The 18,947-nt window shown below is 54.4% G+C and overlaps 3 protein-coding genes across 8 annotated transcripts in view; 1 reads left to right on the top strand and 2 right to left on the bottom strand.

Moving 5' to 3' along the window:
- The window catches only part of FUT1 (fucosyltransferase 1 (H blood group)), a 45,775-nt gene extending 34,518 nt beyond the window's left edge, over positions 1–11,257 (bottom strand). Inside the window, exon 1 of one of the 2 annotated variants that reach the window (XM_050772504.1) lies at positions 11,248–11,257. The gene's annotated coding sequence lies outside the window, so the exon portion shown is untranslated. Of the gene's footprint in view, positions 1–6,123; positions 6,135–11,247 lie in introns of those variants that run through there. The other variant, XM_050772503.1, reaches the window with a different exon arrangement.
- Positions 1–18,947, top strand: part of NUCB1 (nucleobindin 1) — a 250,733-nt gene that overhangs the window by 119,081 nt on the left and 112,705 nt on the right. The gene's annotated exons all lie outside the window — the stretch shown is intronic.
- BCAT2 (branched chain amino acid transaminase 2) lies at positions 1,786–17,988 on the bottom strand. Of its 5 annotated transcripts, none has more exons than XM_050772493.1 (11): positions 17,775–17,988; positions 13,317–13,391; positions 12,840–13,040; positions 6,824–6,934; positions 6,618–6,737; positions 6,321–6,484; positions 3,817–3,959; positions 3,563–3,648; positions 3,205–3,345; positions 3,055–3,129; positions 1,786–2,190 (listed from the first exon to the last, which is right to left on the bottom strand). In XM_050772493.1, the coding sequence occupies exons 1-11, from the start codon at positions 17,796–17,798 to the stop codon at positions 2,152–2,154; spliced, it is 1,179 nt and encodes a 392-aa protein (XP_050628450.1). In that variant the 5' UTR covers positions 17,799–17,988; the 3' UTR covers positions 1,786–2,151. The 5 variants fall into 5 exon arrangements, with proteins under 5 accessions (XP_050628450.1, XP_050628454.1, XP_050628452.1 ...); XM_050772497.1 differs by lacking the exon at positions 17,775–17,988 and adding an exon at positions 14,737–14,792; XM_050772495.1 differs by lacking the exon at positions 17,775–17,988 and adding an exon at positions 13,759–13,845.

An 18,947-nucleotide genomic window follows, 5' to 3' on the forward strand; every position in this document is an offset into this window, starting at 1 on the left:
AGCCAGGCATGGTGGCAGGCACCTGTAATCCCAGCTACTTAAGAGGCTGAGGCAAGAGAATCGCTCGATCCCAGGAGGCAGAGATTGCAGTAAGCTGAGTCTGTGCCACTGCACTCCGGCCTGGGTGACAGAGTGAGACTCTATCTCAATAATAATAATAATAATAATAATAATTGATGGCCGGGCACGGTGGCTCATACCTGTAATCCCAGCACTTCGGGAGGCCAAGGCGGGCAACATGGCCAATATGGTGAAACCCTGTCTTTATTAAAAATACAAAAATGAGCCGGGTGTGGTGGTGGGAGCCTGTAGTCCCAGCTACTCAGGAGGCTGAGGCAGGAGAATCGCTCGAACCCGGGAGACGGAGGATGCAGTGAGTCGAGATCATGCCACTGCACTCCAGCCTGGGCGACAGGGTGAGACTCTGTCTCAAAAAAAAAAGAAAAAAAAAATTTTAAATTAGGCAGGCATAGTGGCACATGCTTGTGATTCCAGCTGCTTGGGAGGCTGAGGTGAGAGAATCGTTTGAGTGTGGGAGACTGAGGCTGCAGTGATTACTGCAGTACACTGATTGCATCACTGTACTCCAGCCTATAGATATACATGTATATATATACGTAGAGGTGGCGCTTGTGAATTCTTTTTTTTATTATTTTTATTTTCTTTTTGAGACAGAGTCTTGCTCTGTCACCCAGGCTGGAGTGCAGTAGCACAATCTCAGCTCATTACAACCTCTGCCCCCCAGGTTCAAGTGATTCTCCTGCCTCAGCCTCCCAAGTAGCTGGGATTACAGGCATGCACCATGATGCCCGGCTATTTTCTGTATTTTTATTTTATTTATGTATTTATTTAGAGATGGAGTTTTGCTTTTGTTGCCCAGGCTGGAGTGCAATGGCACGATCTCAGCTCACTGCAAGCTCTGCCTCCCGGATTCAAGCAATTCTCATGTCTCAGCCTCCCGAGTAGCTGCGATTACAGGCACCCACCACCACACCCAGCTAATTTTTGTATTTTTAGCAGAGATGGGATTTCGCCACATTGGCTAGGCTGGTAGCCTCGACCTCCCGGGCTCAAGCAATCCTCCCACCTCAGCCTCTGGAGTAGCTGGGACTATACTCACATGCCACCACACCTGGTTAATTTTTTGTATTTTCTGTACAGATGGGATCTCACTGCATTGCCCAGGCTGGTCTCAAGCAATCCTCCCGTCTCAGCCTCCCAAAGTGCTGGAATTGCAGGCGTGAGTCAGTGCACCGTCTAAACTCTTCCACATTTAATCCCTCCATCAGGTGAGAGTATCGTGCTCCACTCCACAACCCACTAGGGTCCCATGACTGCAGTCCTGGCTGAGGGCACTAGGCCAGGTCTGGGTGCAGAAAGAAACTTTGGGCCAGGTAGGGGACTGCAGGCTGGAACAAGGGTGCCAGCAGAAGGCAAGAGTTGAGTTGAGGCCAGGACCTAGGGGACAAAGAGGTAGGGGAATGGAGAGCAGAGTCAGGGGGCAGGAGGAACAGGGATCAGGGCCTGGAGGGCTTTGAGAGGAAAGGACGCAGCACCTAGAGGTCCGGCCCAGTGACTGGGTGACGGGAAAGTAGGGGAGGAGCTGGTTGGTGGGGGGGAGATAGTAAGTTCAGTGTGGGAGACATGAAATGCTCCCCCAGGTTGGAGAAACCGTCAGAACACCGGGGGCTCGGATGACTGGGTCCTTCAGAATAAAATGGGCTGAGGAAGCAGGATTCCTGGGTTAAAGCCCCAGAGTCGCGTCACGGAAGAAGCCAGATAATGTGTGTTCTTTGGCATTTTATTTCAAAATTGCAGCAAAGACAGAGAGGGAAAAAAAAACAACGGCAACACCGGCGGTCTGGCCTGAGAATGGAGAGATCCGGAGTCGGGGCCAAGGTGTATCCTTGACCTCACGACAAGGAGCAAGGGGCGGACCTGAACCCGAGACGAGGGGCTGGGGACCAAGATGCCTGGGTCGGCCCTTATGGCTTTGGGGGTGTCGCAACCACATGGGGGGCGCCAGAGACCCAGACACCGCCCGCTGGCCTTTTATTTAGTATTGCACTTCAGGTGAGTCATTGGTAGGGAGGTAAGTGCTGGCGTGATGAGATGCTACAGGTCGGTGGATATGGAGCACAGCCTGCAGCATCACACCGGGAACATCCACTCGTGGGCTCTGATTCCGTACTGCGGAACAACGGAGGCAGCGGTGAGGTGGAAGCTGCTCTACAACTCCCAGCAGGCCCTGGGGCGTTCCAGGCCAAGTACCTACGGAGCTGTGCCCCAGTGGCTCACGGGAAATGTAGTCCACTTCCCAGACGGCCAACAATGATGGGGAACGGGGAATCAAGGCTAAGGCAGCACAGAGGCTTCCGGGAGACGTAGTTCTGAAGAGAGGAATTATGGCCAGGCCTCTAAGGCTCTTGGAAAAAGTCACTTACAGCTCAGAAAGCCCGCATAGTCAGAGGATGTGTAGTTCTAGGTCCTGATGTGCAAAAGTTTACAGAAATGTAGCTCTAGGTCTGGGAAAGGAGCCCAGAGATTCTTGGGAAAGAGATCTTGGCCCAGAAGATGGGAATGCCCCAGAGGCTTGTGGGAGGAAACAGTCTGGTGCCAGAAAGGGGCCAAGGGAGGAAGCTTTCTTCAGCCAAAGGGATAGCCCAGGGCTCCAGGGAATCTTGGGAGGCCGACCTCTGAGATGGCCAGAGGACTGGCTAAGGTCTCAGAGATTTATGGAAAGGGCCTTTCTCCCACCAGGGCACCCAGGGGCCTCAGAGGCCCACAGGGAGGGGGTTTCTCTCACCAGGGCACCCAGGAGCCGCAGAGGATCACGGGAGGGGGTTTCCAAGGCTGAAGAAATATCCAGGGCTCCAGGAGCTCACAGGAAAGGGTGATTTAGCCCCAAAGGGTTTTCCAGGGCCCCAATAAGAAGGGCCATTATCTGTTCCTGGTGCTACTGAAGGAGGCTGGCTCTTAGTCCAGGGGCTCATGGGACACCAGCTTCTCCAGGGAACAAGCTCCCGGCCCATTCCCCGGCTGCCTGCAGCTCACCTGGATCTCCTTCAGCTCCTTCTGGAAGCGGAGGATCAGCTCAGGCCCGTTTTCCATGGTGGGAATGTGGAGGTTCTGGGGCAGAGGGTGTGGTGAGGACCGAGCCCCTCCCCTCCTTCCCTCCTACCCACAATGGCAGCCCCGCCTCACCTTGTCTTTGTACAGGATTCGGTGCACTGGGCAGACCTGGCAAGCAGTGCCTGAGCCAAAGACTTCCCGCACGCGGCCCTCCTCCAGGGCCCGCAGCAACTGCTTCATGGTGATCGTGCGCTCCGCCACCCGGAACTCACCCTGCAGGGCAGTTGGCAGAGACACACATGTCCCCAGAGGGTTGCCCTGCTGCAGACCTCCACCTCTCCCTCCCTGAGAAAGACAGAGGCCCAAGGGGAGAGACAGACCCAGGAGAAGGGGCAGAGACATGCCAGTGTGCCCCAGTCCCCGCCACAGCCCTCTGATGCCCTGGCCCCTGGCACATGGCGCCCATCACCAGAAGATGCCATGTCCTCACCCAGGTCTGAGCCAGGTCCAGCAGACTCTGTCTGACCACTCCAGGCAGGATGACACCGTTCAGCGGGGGCGTCACCAGCTCCAGCACTAGGGCAGGTGTGAGGGGTGAAGGATGTTACCTCTCACCCCCTAGCACCCCCGTCTTAGGAGCCACCCCCTTTCCCCCATCCCAGAATCCCTGGGGCCTGTAACCTGCCAGGAATGATGGTGCCACCCACTCCCACCAGGGTTCGGCTGGGTCGCGGGAGGGCTCACCCCCATCTTCGTGGGTCCAGTAGACAAAGATGTTCATGGTCCCCACCTCAGTGAGCTGGTGGTCGGGCCCATACAGCCAGAGGACCTGTTCACAGCCCTGCTTGCGTGCCTCCTGTTGCACAAACACGGTGGGCCCATAATTCCTGGTGGAGGGCAGACTGGTTGGGTGGGACAAGGGAGCCCCATCCTTCCCCAGCCCAGTCCCAGAGGAGGCTCATCCTGCTCTCTCCTGTCTCCCTGCTCACAGCTCTCCCGGGACTCCTCAGTTCCCCTGAGACAGAATCCCTGACTTTCCATTTGGCATCAGGACCCTAAGTGGTTATGTCCCCTCTCTCCTGTCTCTTCCCAATTTTCCCTTCTTTTTTTTATTTTTATTTTTATTTTTATTTTTTTGAGATGGAGTCTCGCTCTGTCACCCAGGCTGGAGTGCAGTGGTGCGATCTTGGCTCACTGCAGCCTCTGCCTCCCAGGTTCAAGCGATTCTCCTGCCTTAGCCTCTCTTGACCTCGTGATGCGCCCGTCTCAGCCTCCCAAAGTGCTGGGATTATAGGTGTGAGCCATGGCGCCCGGCCCTCACCCGTTTCATAGTGACCAAATCCTCAGCTGTCATTCAAAACTTTTTTTTTTTTTTTTTTTTTTTTTTTTTTGAGACAGAGTCTTGCTCTGTCGCCCAGGCTGGGGCTAGAGTGCAGTGGTGCGATCTCAGCTCACTGCAACCTCCGCCTCTCGGGTCCAAGCAACTCTCGTGCCTCAGCCTCCTGAGTAACTGGGGCATGCAGCACTATGTCCAACTAATTTATATTTATATTTATATTTATATTTATATTTACCCACCTCAACCTCCCAAAGTGCTGGGATTACAGGAGTGAGCCACCGCACCCGGCCTTCATTTTTATATTTTTAGTAGAGACGGGGTTTCACCATGTTGGCCAGGCTGGTCTCGAACTCCTGACCTCAGGTGATCCGCCCACCTCAGCGCCCCAAAGTGCTAGGATTACAGGCACGAGCCACTGCGCCCGGCTACAAAACCATTTCTGATATCACCTCCTTGAGAGGTGTTTCCAGACCTCTAGGCTGGGCGCTGGACTTCCCTGGACTCCCCCAGTGAACTGGGCTACCTGGATGACTTTCTGTGTTTCTCTCCCAGAGACAGCCTCTCCCCTCAGCTGCTAACAAGCCTCCCATGGCTCCCCAGTGCCCCGGGACAAGGCCCTAGCCTCCATCCGGTATTCCAGGCCTGCCTGAGTCTATGACTACTTGTTAAGCGTTTTGCAAAACCCAGACTTATTTTTGTAACCTGAACATCTTCTGTGATCCTATTCCTTCCGTCCCTGTACACGTGGTCCCCAGGATTGGAAACGGTTTGCTGACTTTTGTACCCAGGAAACCCCCTCTTCCCTCCTCCTCAGACCCAGTTGAAGGGTCACCTCCTCTGTGAAACCTTTTTTTTTTTTTTTTTTTTTTTTGAGACGGAGTCTCACTGTCACTGTCACCCAGGCTGGAGTGCAGTGGCGCCATCTAGGTTCACTGCAAGCTCCACCTCCCAGGTTCATGCCGTTCTCCTGCCTCAGCCTCCCGAGTAGCTGGGCCTACAGGCGCCCGCCACCACGCCCAGCTAATTTTTTTTTTTTTGGCATTTTTAGTAGAGACGGGCTTTCACCGTGTTAGCCAGGATGGTCTCAATCTCCTGACCTCATGATCCACCCACCTCGGCCTCCCAAAGTGCTGGGATTACAGGCGTGAGCCACCGCGTCCGGCCTCTGTGAAGCCTTTCACAATGCCCTGGGTCACCTCACCAGAGAACATGCAGCTCCAAATACTGGGGTTCCCACCAGCCTGGGAGCCCTGGGAGGGCAGGGCTCAGGGCTGACTCATATGTGTGCCCAGTTTCTGCCAGCACAGGGCCTGGCCCTCAGGAGACCTCACAGGATGTGGCTGAAAGGACCTGAATGCACCCCCAGCTGGGGCCACATTCCTGTCCCCACACGCCAGTGCCCACCCTCTGCCTTGGTTGCCCAGGAGACCCAGCTGTCTTCTTCCTGCCCTGCTGAGCTGAGGCCACCGGGAGACAGATTTACACAAGTCCACACGGGGGTGAGGGGCTTTGGAGGTTCAAACGACTGTGGGAGCTGGGTTTGGGGAGCGCAGCCCAGCCCGGGGATCAGGGGAGGCTTCCGGGGCGAGAGGCCAATGAGCTGAGTGTAAGCTTCATTCCTGGAGGCTTCCCGGGACCAGTCCTGGTTTCCCCACTGACCTCCACCCAGTGCCTTCCCATCTGTGATCCTTTTTGTCCATCTGGAAAATAATCCCCCCCTCCTTCCTTCCATGGTTTGTTTTCAGGGACCAGGGAGGTCAGGGGAGCACAGCGCTTAGCACTGAGCCCGGCGCGGTGCTGATGTCACCTTCGCGTGACATCCAGGGGCGCGGCCAAAAGCACGCACGCTGGTCCCTATGTCTCCAACGCCCGGTGCGCCAGTCGTTCTGGGGTTGGGGGTGCTACTTACCCCCCTAACTTGTAGTTGCCGACCCCGCCCACCCAGGCCCGGATGAAGGTTGGGTCGGCCAGGAGGGAGACCGGGGTCACGGAGCCTCCAGGGAAGTAGGCGCCCACGGGGCAGAGAATGACGAACAGGAGCGCGCTCGTGGGCTGGGCGACACCCAGCGAGGGCTGCGAGGGGCAGAGGGGCAGCGTCAGGAGTCCAGGCCCCCAGTCCCTTCCCCTCCCCTGACCCAGGCCTCCAGGACCCCACCTCAGAATCCCACCGCGCAGCCCAGTTCCCCAGCCCTGGAGTTGGGCCCACCTCGTTCCCAATGAGCACAGGCCGCACATAGAGGCTGGTGCCGGCGGCATCGGGGACCCAGGCCTTGTCCACCTCGATGAGCCGGCGGATGCACTCCAGCAACTCCAGCTTGTCGAAACTCTGAGCGGGATTCTGAATGAGTCAAGGTGCCCTTGCTGTCCCGGCCCCAGCCCTCCTCCCCATCCCGGCCGGCCAGGACCCCTCACCGGCAGGCACAGGCGCAGGGCTGAGCGCAGCATCCGGTCCATGTTGAGCCAGGGGCGGAAGAGACGCACCTGCTGGTCTTTGCCTTTGAACGCCTTCATGCCCTCAAACAGCTGCGGGGACACGCGGGCGGGAGGCTCGGAGACTTCTCCAGACAGTCATGAGAGACAGTGAGAGACACCAAGACAGAGAGAGACAGATACACAAAGACACAGACAACTGAAAGCTGGAGGCCAAGAGGAGAGCGCCGGGAAGATTTAGCAGCTGGGTCACAGAAATAAGAAAAAAAGAGAGACAGATATAGACAGAGAGACAAACAGGTGGAGACACACGGAGACTCAAGAAAGCAAAGGACACTACTCGGCTCAGTGGCTCATGCCTGTAATCCCAGCACTTTGGGAGGCCGAGGCAGGAGGATCACTTGAGTGTAGGAGTTTGTGACCAGCCCAGGCATTAGAGCAAGACCCCATCTCCACAAAAAATATGAAAATCAGCCAGGCGCGGTAGCACCTGATTGGAGTCCCAGGTACTTGGAAGGTGGTGAGAGGATCACTTGAGCCTGGGAGTTCGAGACTGCAGTGAGCCATGATCGTGCCACTGCACTCCAGTCTGGGACCTAGTTTTTTTTCTGGAGACTCTGTCCCTGATCACTACCCCATGGTTCCAGGTTTGTTTGTTCAGCGTCTGCTCTCCTGCACAGTGGAAGAGCCTTAGGGCAGGGATTGCTCTTGACACTTTACCAGACAGCCTCTCCTGCAGTCCCTTGCACCAGGGTAGGTAGTGCTTGTCACAGAGTGGGTTTTTGTTTGTTTGTTTGGTTTTTGTTTTTGTTTGGTTTTTTTTTTTTTTTTTTTTTTGGAGACAGGGTCTCACTCTGTCGCCCAGGCTGGAGTGCAGTGGCCTGATCTCGGCTCATTGCAAGCTCCGCCTCCCAGGTCCAAGTGATTCTCATGCCTCAGCCTCCTGGGTAGCTGGGATTACAGGCACTCGCCACCACACCCAGCTAATTTTTGTATTTTTAGTTGATTCACCCGCCTCAGCCTCCCAAAGTGTTAGGATTACAGGCGTCAGCCACTGCACCCAGACAGACTTTTTTTTTCTTTTTTTCCCCCATAGTGGGTTTTTGATGAATTAATAGATAAATGGATGAAGAATGGAAGACAAGCAAAACTAGCTATGATATTCTGGGGGGATAAAAATCACCACCATAAAAATGAGGGGCAAGAGGGGGCGGGGAGTAGCGCTATCAGGTAGTAAAACAGATTATAAATCTACAATACTTAAAACAGAGTGACACTGCTATATGAGTAAACAGACTGAACAATGGGATAACCAAATATTCACCTAGAGAAAAACTACATTCAATCTCGATTTCACACCTCACACCAGAAGAAATTCCAGATGCATTAAAAGTCTAAATGAAAAAAAATATATATTATACCATAAAAGCTGTAGAAGGAAACAGAGAGTAACTGTTTTCTATCTTGGATTGGGAATTTTATTTTTTATTTTATTTGAGATGGAGTCTCACTCTGTTGCCCAGGCTGAAGTGCAGTGGCTTTATCTTGGCTCAGCGATTCTCTTGCCTCAGCCTCCCGAGTAGCTGGGATTACAGGTGCCTACAACCACACCCAGCTAATTGTGTTTTTGGTAGAGATGGGGTTTCGCCATGTTGGCCTGGCTGGTTGTGAACTCCTGACCTCAGGTGATCCGCCTGCCTTGGGATCCCAAAGTGCTGGGATTACAGGCATGAGCCACCGCGACTGGCCATGTTTTGTTTTGTTTTGTTTTGTTTCCAATTTCTTGTACACATGGGGCCTCACTATGTTGGTCAGGCTGGTCTTGAACTCCTGAGCTCAAGCAATCGCCCTGCCTCTTCTTCCCAGCCCCAAATGAATTTTTAAAAACCTAACCTGATAGAGAAATCAGCCTAGCAAATGGACAGTTCACACAAAAGGAAATACAGGTGGCCCTTAAGCTCGTGAGAAAATAGTCAATTTCATTCAGCGTTAGGGAGAAAAATGCAAATTAAAATTACTTTGAGATACCTTTAAAACCACATGGGAGATTGGAAAAGATCTAAAACTTGGACAAGGGTTGTCCAAGGTGTGGCAACAAGCTCTGCTGGTGGGTGTGGAAACTGACACGCCCTATAGATGTAGATGTGGATATGGTAATAGCTATCAAGATTACAAACTTACATATCCTTTGACCTATAGTTCCCGAAATTGAGCAGAGAGATACACTTGTACTTAAAGAAGTGACTAAAGAAGTGACATGTGTACGAGATTCCGTTTTTTTTTTTTTTTGAGATGGAGTCTCGCTCTGCCACCCAGGCTGGAGTGCAGTGGCGCAATCTCGGCTCACTGCAACCTCTGCCTCCTGGGTTCAAACAGTTCTCCTGCCTCTGCCTCAGCCTCCCGAGTACCAGGGATTACAGGCACCCACCACCACACCCAGCCAATTTTTGTATATTAGTAGAGATGAGGTTTCACCATGTTGGCAAAGCTGGTCTTGAACTCCTGATCTCAGGTGATCCATTCCCCTCAGCCCCCCAAAGTGCTGGGATTACACAGGAACCACCACCCCTGGCATTGTACTAGATTCTTTATTACAACATTGTTTATAATAGACAGAAAACAACCTCAGTGTCCAACAATAGGGGATTGCTTAATGAGGTGCATTGTTAGGATGACATAGCATGAGGCCGCAAGAAAAAGCTCTTTAAGCTTTAAGGTATAGAGAAGAATTTCCAGGCCCAGTATGATGGCTCATGCCTGTAACCCCAGCACTGGGAGGCTGAGGTGGGAGAATTGCTTGAAGCCAGGAGTTCGAGACCAGCCTGGGCAACAAAGTGAGATGCTGTCTCTGCACAAGATTTAAAAATTAACTGGGCAAGGTGGTGTGTGCCTGTAGTCCTAGCCACTTGGGAGGCTGAGGCAGGAGGATCACTTGAGCCTAGGAGGCGGAGGTTGCAGTGAGTTGTCACCATGCCACTGCACTCCAGCCTGGGCAACAGAGCAAGACACCGTCTCAAAAACAAAACAAAACCCAGATAAATAGAGGTCAGATAAAGTGGCTCATGCCTGTAGTCCCAGGACTTTGGGAGGCTGAAGCAGGAGGATCACTTGAGCTTAGAAATCTGAGATCACCCTGGGCAACACAACAAGATCCCATCTCTAAAAAAAATTAAAGTTAAAAATAAAAATAAAATAAAATAAAATTAGCTGGGCATGGTGGTGCACACCTGTGGTCCCAGCTACTCGGAAGGCTGATGCAGGTGGATCGCTGGAGCCTGGGAGGTCAAGGCTGCAGTGAGCCAAGATCATGCCACTGCACTCCAGCCTGGGCTACAGAGCAAGACCCTGTCTCAAAAAAAAGTCATGGCCGGGCGCGGTGGCTCAAGCCTGTAATCCCAGCACTTTGGGAGGCCGAGACGGGCAGATCACGAGGTCGGGAGATCGAGACCATCCTGGTTAGCACGGTGAAACCCCGTCTCTACTAAAAAATACAAAAAAAATTAGCCGGGCGAGGTGGCGGGTGCCTATAGTCCCAGCTACTCGGGAGGCTGAGGCAGGAGAATGGTGTAAACCTGGGAGGCGGAGCTTGCAGTGAGCTGAGATGCGGCCACTGCACTCCAGCCTGGGCGACAGAGCCAGACTCCATCTCAAAAACAAACAAACAAACAAACAAAAAAGTCATAACAACAACAAAAATGCAGGTGGCCAGGCTTGGTGGCTCAAGCCTGTAATCCTAGCACCTTGGGAGGCCGAAGCAGGTGGATCACTTGAGCTCAGGAGTTCAAGACCAGCCTGGGCTAAATGGTGAAATCCCATCCCTATTATTTAAAAATAATAAATACAGGTAGACAAAGACAGAAAGCAGACTAATGGTTGTCAGGGGCTGGGGTGAGGGACAATAGGTACCGATTAATGGGTATGGGGGATTAAAGAGTTTTGAACCTATATGGTGGTAATGGTTGTATAACATTGCCTCCCACTGAATTATGGGCTTTAAAATGGTTGGAGGCCAGGCACGGTGGCTCATGCCGGTAATCCCAGCCATTTGGGAGGATGAGGCGGGTGGATCATCTGAGGTCAGAAGTTTGAGACCAGCCTGGCCAACATGGTGAAACCATGTCTCTACTAAATATACAAAAGTTAGCCAGGCATAGTGGTGCATGCCTATAATCTCAGCTACTCGGGAGGCTGAGGCAAGAGAATCACTTGAACCCGGGAGGTGAAGGTTGCAGTGAGCGAGACTGCATCATTGCACTCCAGCCTGGGGGACAGAGAGAGACTCTGTCTCTAAATAAATAAATAAGAAAAAAATAAAATAAAATAAAATACACGTGGTTGGCCTGCAATCCACACATGCCCCGGAGTGAGGGTGACATGGGGACGGCATTGTCTTACTCCCTCAGCCGCCCCCCTCCGCCTTCTGGACCCACGGGATCACAGCAGCACGTTCTGTCTGCCCGGGCCACAGGCTTCCTCTGCGCTCACTCCACTGAAGAAAAAGTACTGGGTCCCCAGCCAGAGGACAACTGCTGTGCTGGGCTGAAGGGAGAAGTGTGTGGTGGTCTCTAAGTAACCAGCTTCCTGGAGGCTCAGCAGGCGTAATCCTGCCCGTCCCGCTTATGCCCTGGCAGAAGTGTCTGGCTGTGATTGAAGGTGTATGTGCTCTGTACAGAATCGACTGGTGTTGCGTAGATGTCCACAGTGGGAGGGGAGAGGGGAAAAAAACAAAACCTTAAAATTCTGGAAAGGAAGGAAGAAAGGAAAATATGGAGGGAGGAAAGAAAGGAACGGAATAGAAGTCTTAATGCCACAGAACCATGCTCTGGAGGTCCCAAATCAGCCAAACTGCTAACCAGTTACTGGAGCTGCAAGATGCTCATTTAAATCTTGTCTCAACCAAAGTTTCCTCACGAAGACTTTGCTTTCAGCCATAGCTCTAAGTCCTAAAACCAAATGCTTCCTGGATCTCTCTCCTAGAAACTTCACAAGTCTCTCAGGCTCGCCAGGTACCACAAAGCTGCTCTTCCTCCTGGGTTCCCACGTGGGGACAGGCCCAGGGTCCACCCGGTCACCAGCCCAGCCTCCTCGCCTGTAACTCATGTCCTCCACAAGGCCTGAGAGGGCTCTCACCTAGACGTGGCCCTGCCCCTACTTTCCTCAGAGCCCCTCCCAGCACCCTTGGACAAGGCCCCAGCCCCTCGGCTTCTCCATGGCCCTGACATTTTCAGCCTCCTCCACCACGATCCAACACCGCAATTTCTCCCAAATATACCAGGCTTTGCTCCCGTTTGGGGTTTGGACTGGCTGTCCCCTCTTCTGCCATCCCCTCCAACTGCCCCCTTGCCGCCATCTCCCCCTAACTGTCCCCTCTCCTGCCGTCCCTCCCCTGGCTGTCCCTCTCCTGCCATCCCTCCCCCGGCTGTCCCTCTCCCGCCATCCCTCCCCTGGCTGTCCCCTCTCCTGCCATCCCTCTGGCTGTCCCTCTCCTGCCATCACCCCCGACTGTGCCCTCCCCCACCATTCCCCCCAACCCACCGCTGTCCCTTCTCCCGCCATCATCCCAGCTGTCCCTCTCCTGCCACGCCCCCTGGCTATCCCCTCTCCCACCATCCCCCCGGCTCTCCCCTCTCCTACCATCACCCTGGCTGTCACCTCTCCCGCCATCCCCACTAAGCTCCCCTTTATGCCAGAAGAAGCTGTGCTTTCTCTCAAGTGAGGCGGGGTCTCTACTAGCCTCCACAGGGCCTCCATCAGAGCACAGATCACACTGAGTTATGCCCACAGCATGGGGTTTTCCAAGTGAAGGAACGGGGTCTGCTCATCTCGGCGAACCCAGCATCACCGAGCATGGGCCTGGAGAATGGAAGGCCTCAGAAAACGAATGACGAATGCACAGAAAGGAGAAACACAACAAACAAACCAAGGGAGGTGCACCTGGCAAGAGACACAGCAAGGAGACGCAGACAAGGATGGGGAGAGAGGCCGGCCACTATGCCACCTGCAGAGAGTAGTGGAGGCTGGAGGAGGCTGGGTGCAGCGTGAGGTTCTGGAAGGGCTGGATTCGGGGCTGGCCCCAGCCCTTGTCATTCCATTCCACCATCAGCATGTGGTCAGTGAATGTCTTCCCAAACACCAGGGGCTCGCCGGGGCTGGGCTTCTTATGAGGCTTCTGTGTCATTTCCAGCTGCAGGTCTGCAGCCTGAGGAAAGAGGGGGTGTCCTAGAATCTGGCCACAACCTCCAAGCTGAAAAACTACAACTCCCATGAAGCCCTGGGCCTCAGACCCATAGAGAAGAAGGACCCGTCACCCTGGAGTATTCTGGGACATGCAGTTTCATCCCTTTTCCACTGCCCAATGGCAGGGCTATTAGGCTACCCACTGCCATCTCTGGGCTGTGGACCTTTTGGAGATGCCCAAAACCAGCTGCCAGCCCCCTCCTCTCTCAGAGCCAAGCATCGAGTTCCCTCCTTTCACCTTGAAATTGGAGGAGGCATATCTTCTGGGACCACACAGAAGCCAAGGGACAGAGAGAAGCTTTCGTGCCCAGATCTGGGTGGAGAAAGAAGTGAGAGAGAGGGTGAATGGGGCGCAGCAGGGGCCCTGGCAGCCCACTCGCCACCTCTTGCACTTGGAGGTCCCACTGGCCTGCCTGTTCTGTCCCAGTCTCAGTCTATTCTAGACAGGGGCAGGTGGTCCTGATGGAGGCCAAGTCCTCTCCCTGCCCCAACGAGGGCTCCCTAGAAAGAGCTGAGTCAAGGCCGGGCGCGGTGGCTCACACTTGTAATCCCAGCACTTTGGGAGGCCGAGGCAGGCGGATCATGAGGTCAGGAGATCGAGACCATCCTGGCTAACACGGTGAAACCCCGTCTCTACTAAAAATACAAAAAGAAATTAGCCGAGCGTGAGTGGCGGGCACCTGTAGTCCCAGCTACTCTGGAGGCTGAGGCAGGAGAATGGCGTGAACCCGGGAAGCGGAGCTTGCAGTGAGCCGACATCACACCACTGCACTCCAGCCTGGGCAACACAGCGAGACTCTGTCTCAAAAAAAAAAAAAAAAAAAAAAAGAGCTGAGTCAGCTCTGGCCCCCTCCTCCATGGTGGGGCAAAGTCAAACGCAAGCGCCTCCCACCCCAGAGACCTTTGGTCCCAGCCTGGAGATCAGCTCAGAGAAGACGACGACCAGGGAAGGCACACAGGTAAGTGCAGGCCTCTGGGGACCCAAGTGCGTGATGGGCCTTAGAAGACCAAGGGACCAACAGGTCCTGCTCCCCCAGGCCTGCCTCCCTTAGACCTAAGTAAGAGTCCAGACTCTAGCTGCCTCCGCCCTCAAACCCGAAGACTGGGACCCCAGCCCCTCTGCCCTCAGACCCAGCAGTCCAGGCCTCAGACCCTCCTCGCTTATATCCAGTACAGGCCCCAGTCCCACTTCCCTCAAACCCAGGAGTCCAGGTCCCCAGCCCCTCCTCCCTCAGATCCAGGAGTCCAGGCCCCTAGCCCCTCCTCCCTCAGACCCCGGAGTCCAGGCCCCCAGTCTCTCCTCCCTCAGACCCAGAAGTCCAGGTCCCCAGCCCCTCCTCCCTCAGACCCAGGAGTCCAGGTCCCCAGCCCCTCCTCCCTCAGACCCAGGAGTCCAGACCCCAGCCCCTCCTCCCTCAGACTCAGGAGTCCAGACCCCAGCCCCTCCTCCCTCAGACTCAGGAGTCCAGACCCCAGCCCCTCCTCCCTCAGACTCAGGAGTCCAGACCCCAGCCCCTCCTCCCTCAGACTCAGGAGTCCAGACCCCAGCCTCTCCTCCCTCAGACCCAGGAGTCCAGGTCCCCAGCCCCTCCTCCGCCAGACCCAGGAGTCCAGGTGCTGATTCTCTGAAAGTATTTGATCAACTGGGCTCTGGTTACCTGAAGCCCAAACCCCACACCTTGGACAGCACTTTGGCAGTGACTCCAATTCCCTTCAGCCCCTGGCCCCTCACTGGTGACCTTTGACCTCACAATGCCTCTTTCCCCAGCCCTGTGGGGAGGCAGTTGGGGCGTGAGGTTGAGGGAGACAGAGTGGCCTGACCTGTCCTGCCCTGTAAGCTGGGTGAGTTGGCACTGATTCTGGAGGACGGACGTGAATGGCCGTGGTTACTGGTCGCTAGGTGAGTCACTGGGAGATGGGGCTGCAGCGTGGTCTTGCTGGTGTGGGGCTCCAGGGATTCCGGGGTGATCAGTGTGTGGGGCCCCGGATTGCCTCTGGGTGGTGACATCTAGACTGCTCGGCCTTGCAGCCATGCTTCTGCCCAGAGGGATAGGACACCCACAGTATGAGAGAGACAGACACAGTGAGACAGCCAGCCTGTGGGCAGGAGAGTCGCCCTCAGAGCCAAGATGAAAAAGAGAGAATAAGAGAGGGAAGAGGAAGGACAAGAAAAAGAGACACAGAAAGGGGGGCACAAACAAATAAAACAAACTGACACCAAGAGATGCCAAAAGAGATCTAATCATAGAAAGAGGCCATGTGGGCTGGGCGTGGTGGCTCACGCCTGTAATCCCAGCACTTTGGGAGGCCGAGGTGGGCAGATCACGAGGTCAGGAGATCAAGACCATCCTGGCTGCCACGGTGAAACCCCGTCTCTACTAAAAATACAAAAAATTAGCTGGGCGTGGTGGCGGGCGCCTGTAGTCCCAGCTACTCTGGAGGCTGAAGCAGAAAAATGGCATGAACCTGGGAGGCGGAGCTTGCAGTGAGCAGAGATCACACCACTGCAGTCCAGCCTGGGCGACAGAGCAAGACTCCACCTCATAAAAAAAAGAAAGAGGCCACGTGCAGTGGCTCGCGCCTGTAATCCCAGCACTGTGGGAGGCCGAGGTGGGAGGATGGCTTGAGGCTAGGAGTTCAAGATCAGCCTGGGAAACATAGCAAGACCCCATCTCTACAAACAATTTAAAAATTAGCCAGGTATGGTGGCACACACCTGTAATTCCAGTTACTCAGGAGACTAAGGTGGGAGGATCACTTGAGCCAAGTAGGTCAAGGCTGTGGTGAGCTATGATCACACTGCTACACTCCAACATGGGTGATAGAGTGTCTCTCTAAAAAAAAAAAATAAAAGACCAGCATAGTGGGTCACGCCTGTAATCTAAGGCAGGTGGCTGAGGCATGAGAGTCGCTTGAACCCGTAAGACAGAGGTTACAGTGAGCAGAGATCACACCGCTGCCCTCCACCCTGAGCAACAGAGCAAGACTCGGTCAAAAAGAAAAGACAAAGAAATAAAGTAGGTTTAGGGGTGCACAGGGCAGGTTTCTATAATGTGACAGAACCTCCATTATATCCCATACAGCCCAGGAGTATCACCATTAAAGACCAGTGGTGTCCCTGTCAAAGCCCAGCCCTCCATACTCCAGGACTGTCCCCATATCACAGCCCAGGAGAGACCCCATCATAGCGCAGTCTGCCCTTGTCACAGCCCACACATGACCCCACCATGTCTGGAACTGCCCCCTTTATAGCCCAGGACTCTCCCATCACAGACCAGGGCTGTTCTATGATAGCCCAAGATGCTCCACATCACAAGCCCAGATTGTGCCTGTAACTTATCAGAACTGGTCCCCAGCAGAGCCAAGTACTGTCCCAAACAGCTCAGGAATGTCCCCCTCCAAAGCCCAGCACTTTTCCCCATTATAACCAGCATTGCCTCTGTCAAATACCAGGGCTTATTTTCTATTCACCAGTTCTGAAATTAAAAAAACAAACAACAACAAAAAAACCATTGTTGTCCTTTTCAATCCCCAGGACTATCCCTATGTTGCTGTCTAGGCCAGTACCTTTGAGACTGTCCCTACCATGGTCCAGAACTGTTCCCTCCACACCCTGGGACTGTCCTCATCATAGCTGAGGACTCAGCCCAACTATCTCCATTACAGGATATCTCTGCCTTCATCAGAGCCTAGGAATGTCCCATGAGTTCAGGGCTATCCTATGACACCAGAACTGTGCCATGATGAGACGGTCCACATCAGTCCCAAGTGTACCCGTCAAAGCCCAGTACTGTCCCACCCACAGTCCAGGAGTGTCACTACTAAAGCCCAGATTGCCCACATACCCCAAGCATCCCAGGACTATCCCTATCAGTCACAAAGAGCCGAAGAAAGTGAAACTCTGCTCTGACATTCATCAGCTAGGATAAGACACTCAAATAAAGTCAGGTGTAAAGTTAACAGAGACAGTTCTCCTGAGGTTACACTGCAGCTGTGAAGGCTTGTAACGACCCCATTCTTTGGCTGTTTCCTTCCTCACTGAGAAAACTTGTTTTCTGAAATCATAGACTCTGGGAAACGCTGCTGCTGTTTGACATCGCACAGTCAGAAGGGATCGTCTCAGCTAGCCTGCAGCATCTATATCACTTTCACCATGAGACACTGCCTCGATTTCCAATCCAGGTGCAGAGCTTCAGATAGGAGTTTGGGATCACAACAATCCCCATCTCCATTTTTTTCAACTTTCATTCCAAGAAAATAGGACCTTAGGTCCAATTCCCACAGCTGGGACTTGAGGTTCAACTCTGCGCTCACCTGTCCCCGGCCCTCGAGGCCTGGGCCCCTTTATTCCAGCGCCCCCACAGGCTGATGCCCCACCGCACCCCAGGGCTCCACTCCCCAAATCACAACCTCCCCACCCCCACGCCTCCCTCATTACAGGGTGCCCCTCCATGTTTCCCTTTTTTTTTTAACCTCCCCACCAATTACTTGCCCCATTTCATCCACGTCTACCCGCTCCCTCTCACCCCATTAAAACCTGGTGCTCCTTTCCAAGGGGCGCCATCCTCCTCCGCGCCCCACAGCAGAACCCCAGGGCGGGAGGAGCGGCGCCGAACCGGACCGGCCGCAGGCCAGTAGTCCTCCCGGAAGTGCGCCTCTCCCGGGGGTTCCCCAGACCCCGGCGCTGCGAACCCACCTGCCCCAGAGCGGCTGCGGCCATGATCCGTGCGGCGCGTAACTGTGCCCGCCCGGGGCGCGGCCCCGAGGAGAGACGTTCCGGCCACGCCCCGCTCACGCCTCCTCCTGGGGAAAGGCGTCCGCCCAGCGCCCCAAGCCTCCCCAGCTCCAGGGCGCCGGAAGGGAGCCGAACCGTGCTGCGGGGCCCAGGCGCTGGTGTGGGTGCAGGTCTTGGAATACGGTCCCGGCCAGGCGAGGTGGCCCAGGTCTGTAATCTCAGCACCTTGGGAGGCCGAGGCGGGCGGATCACCTGAAGTCAGGAGTTAGAGACCAGCCTGGTCCAACATGGTGAAACCCCGTCTCTACTAAAAATACAAAAAATTGGCCCCGTCCCTACCAAAAATACAAAAAATTAGCCGGGCGTGGTGGCGCACGCCTGTAATCTCAGGTACTCGGGAAGCTGAGGCAGGAGAATCTCTTGAATCCAGGAGGCAGAGGTTGCAGTGAGCCGAGATGGCGCCACTGCACTCCAGCCTGGGCGACAGAGTGAGACTCCGTCTCACAAGAAAAAAAAAAAAAAAAGTCAGGCGCGGTGGCTCACGCCTGTAATCCCAGCATTTTGGGAGGCCGAGGCGGGCGGATCGCCTGAGGTCAAGAGTTCGAGACCAGCCTGCCAACATGGTGAAACCCCGTCCCTACTAAAAATACAAAATTTAGCAGGGCGTGGTGGTAGACGCCTGTAATCCCAGCTACTTGGGAGGCTGAGGTAGGAGAATTGCTTGCACCTGGGAGGCCGAGGTTGCGGTGAGCCGAGATCGCGCCATTGCACTCCAGCCTGGGCAACAAGAGCGAAACTCCGTCTCAAAAAAAAAAAAAAGAAAAGAAAAAGAAATACGGTCCCCACCCAGGCTGTGTTCCAGCCACACTCAAGCCAGGTACTAACGTGCATGCAACAGTTTTCAAAAAAGCATTTCCTTGGGAGCAAAAATGCATTTTCTTGTGGCGGAGCACTGGCAAGCATAAGCAGCCCGAGGTAAAGGAAGGGAAAGGCAAGGTGCAGGACGTTCCGTGTATCACGATCCCTTTGTGAAAGGGAAAAGCACATGGTAAATATCAGCAGCGTGGACACCACATAAATGCACAGGAACAGGAATGGTGCTTCGGAGAAGGGATTTTGAAGAGGGCCACAGGT

This window comes from Macaca thibetana, chromosome 19 (genome assembly GCF_024542745.1).
Source record: "Macaca thibetana thibetana isolate TM-01 chromosome 19, ASM2454274v1, whole genome shotgun sequence".
In the NCBI taxonomy this organism is placed as follows: Eukaryota; Metazoa; Chordata; class Mammalia; order Primates; family Cercopithecidae; genus Macaca; species Macaca thibetana.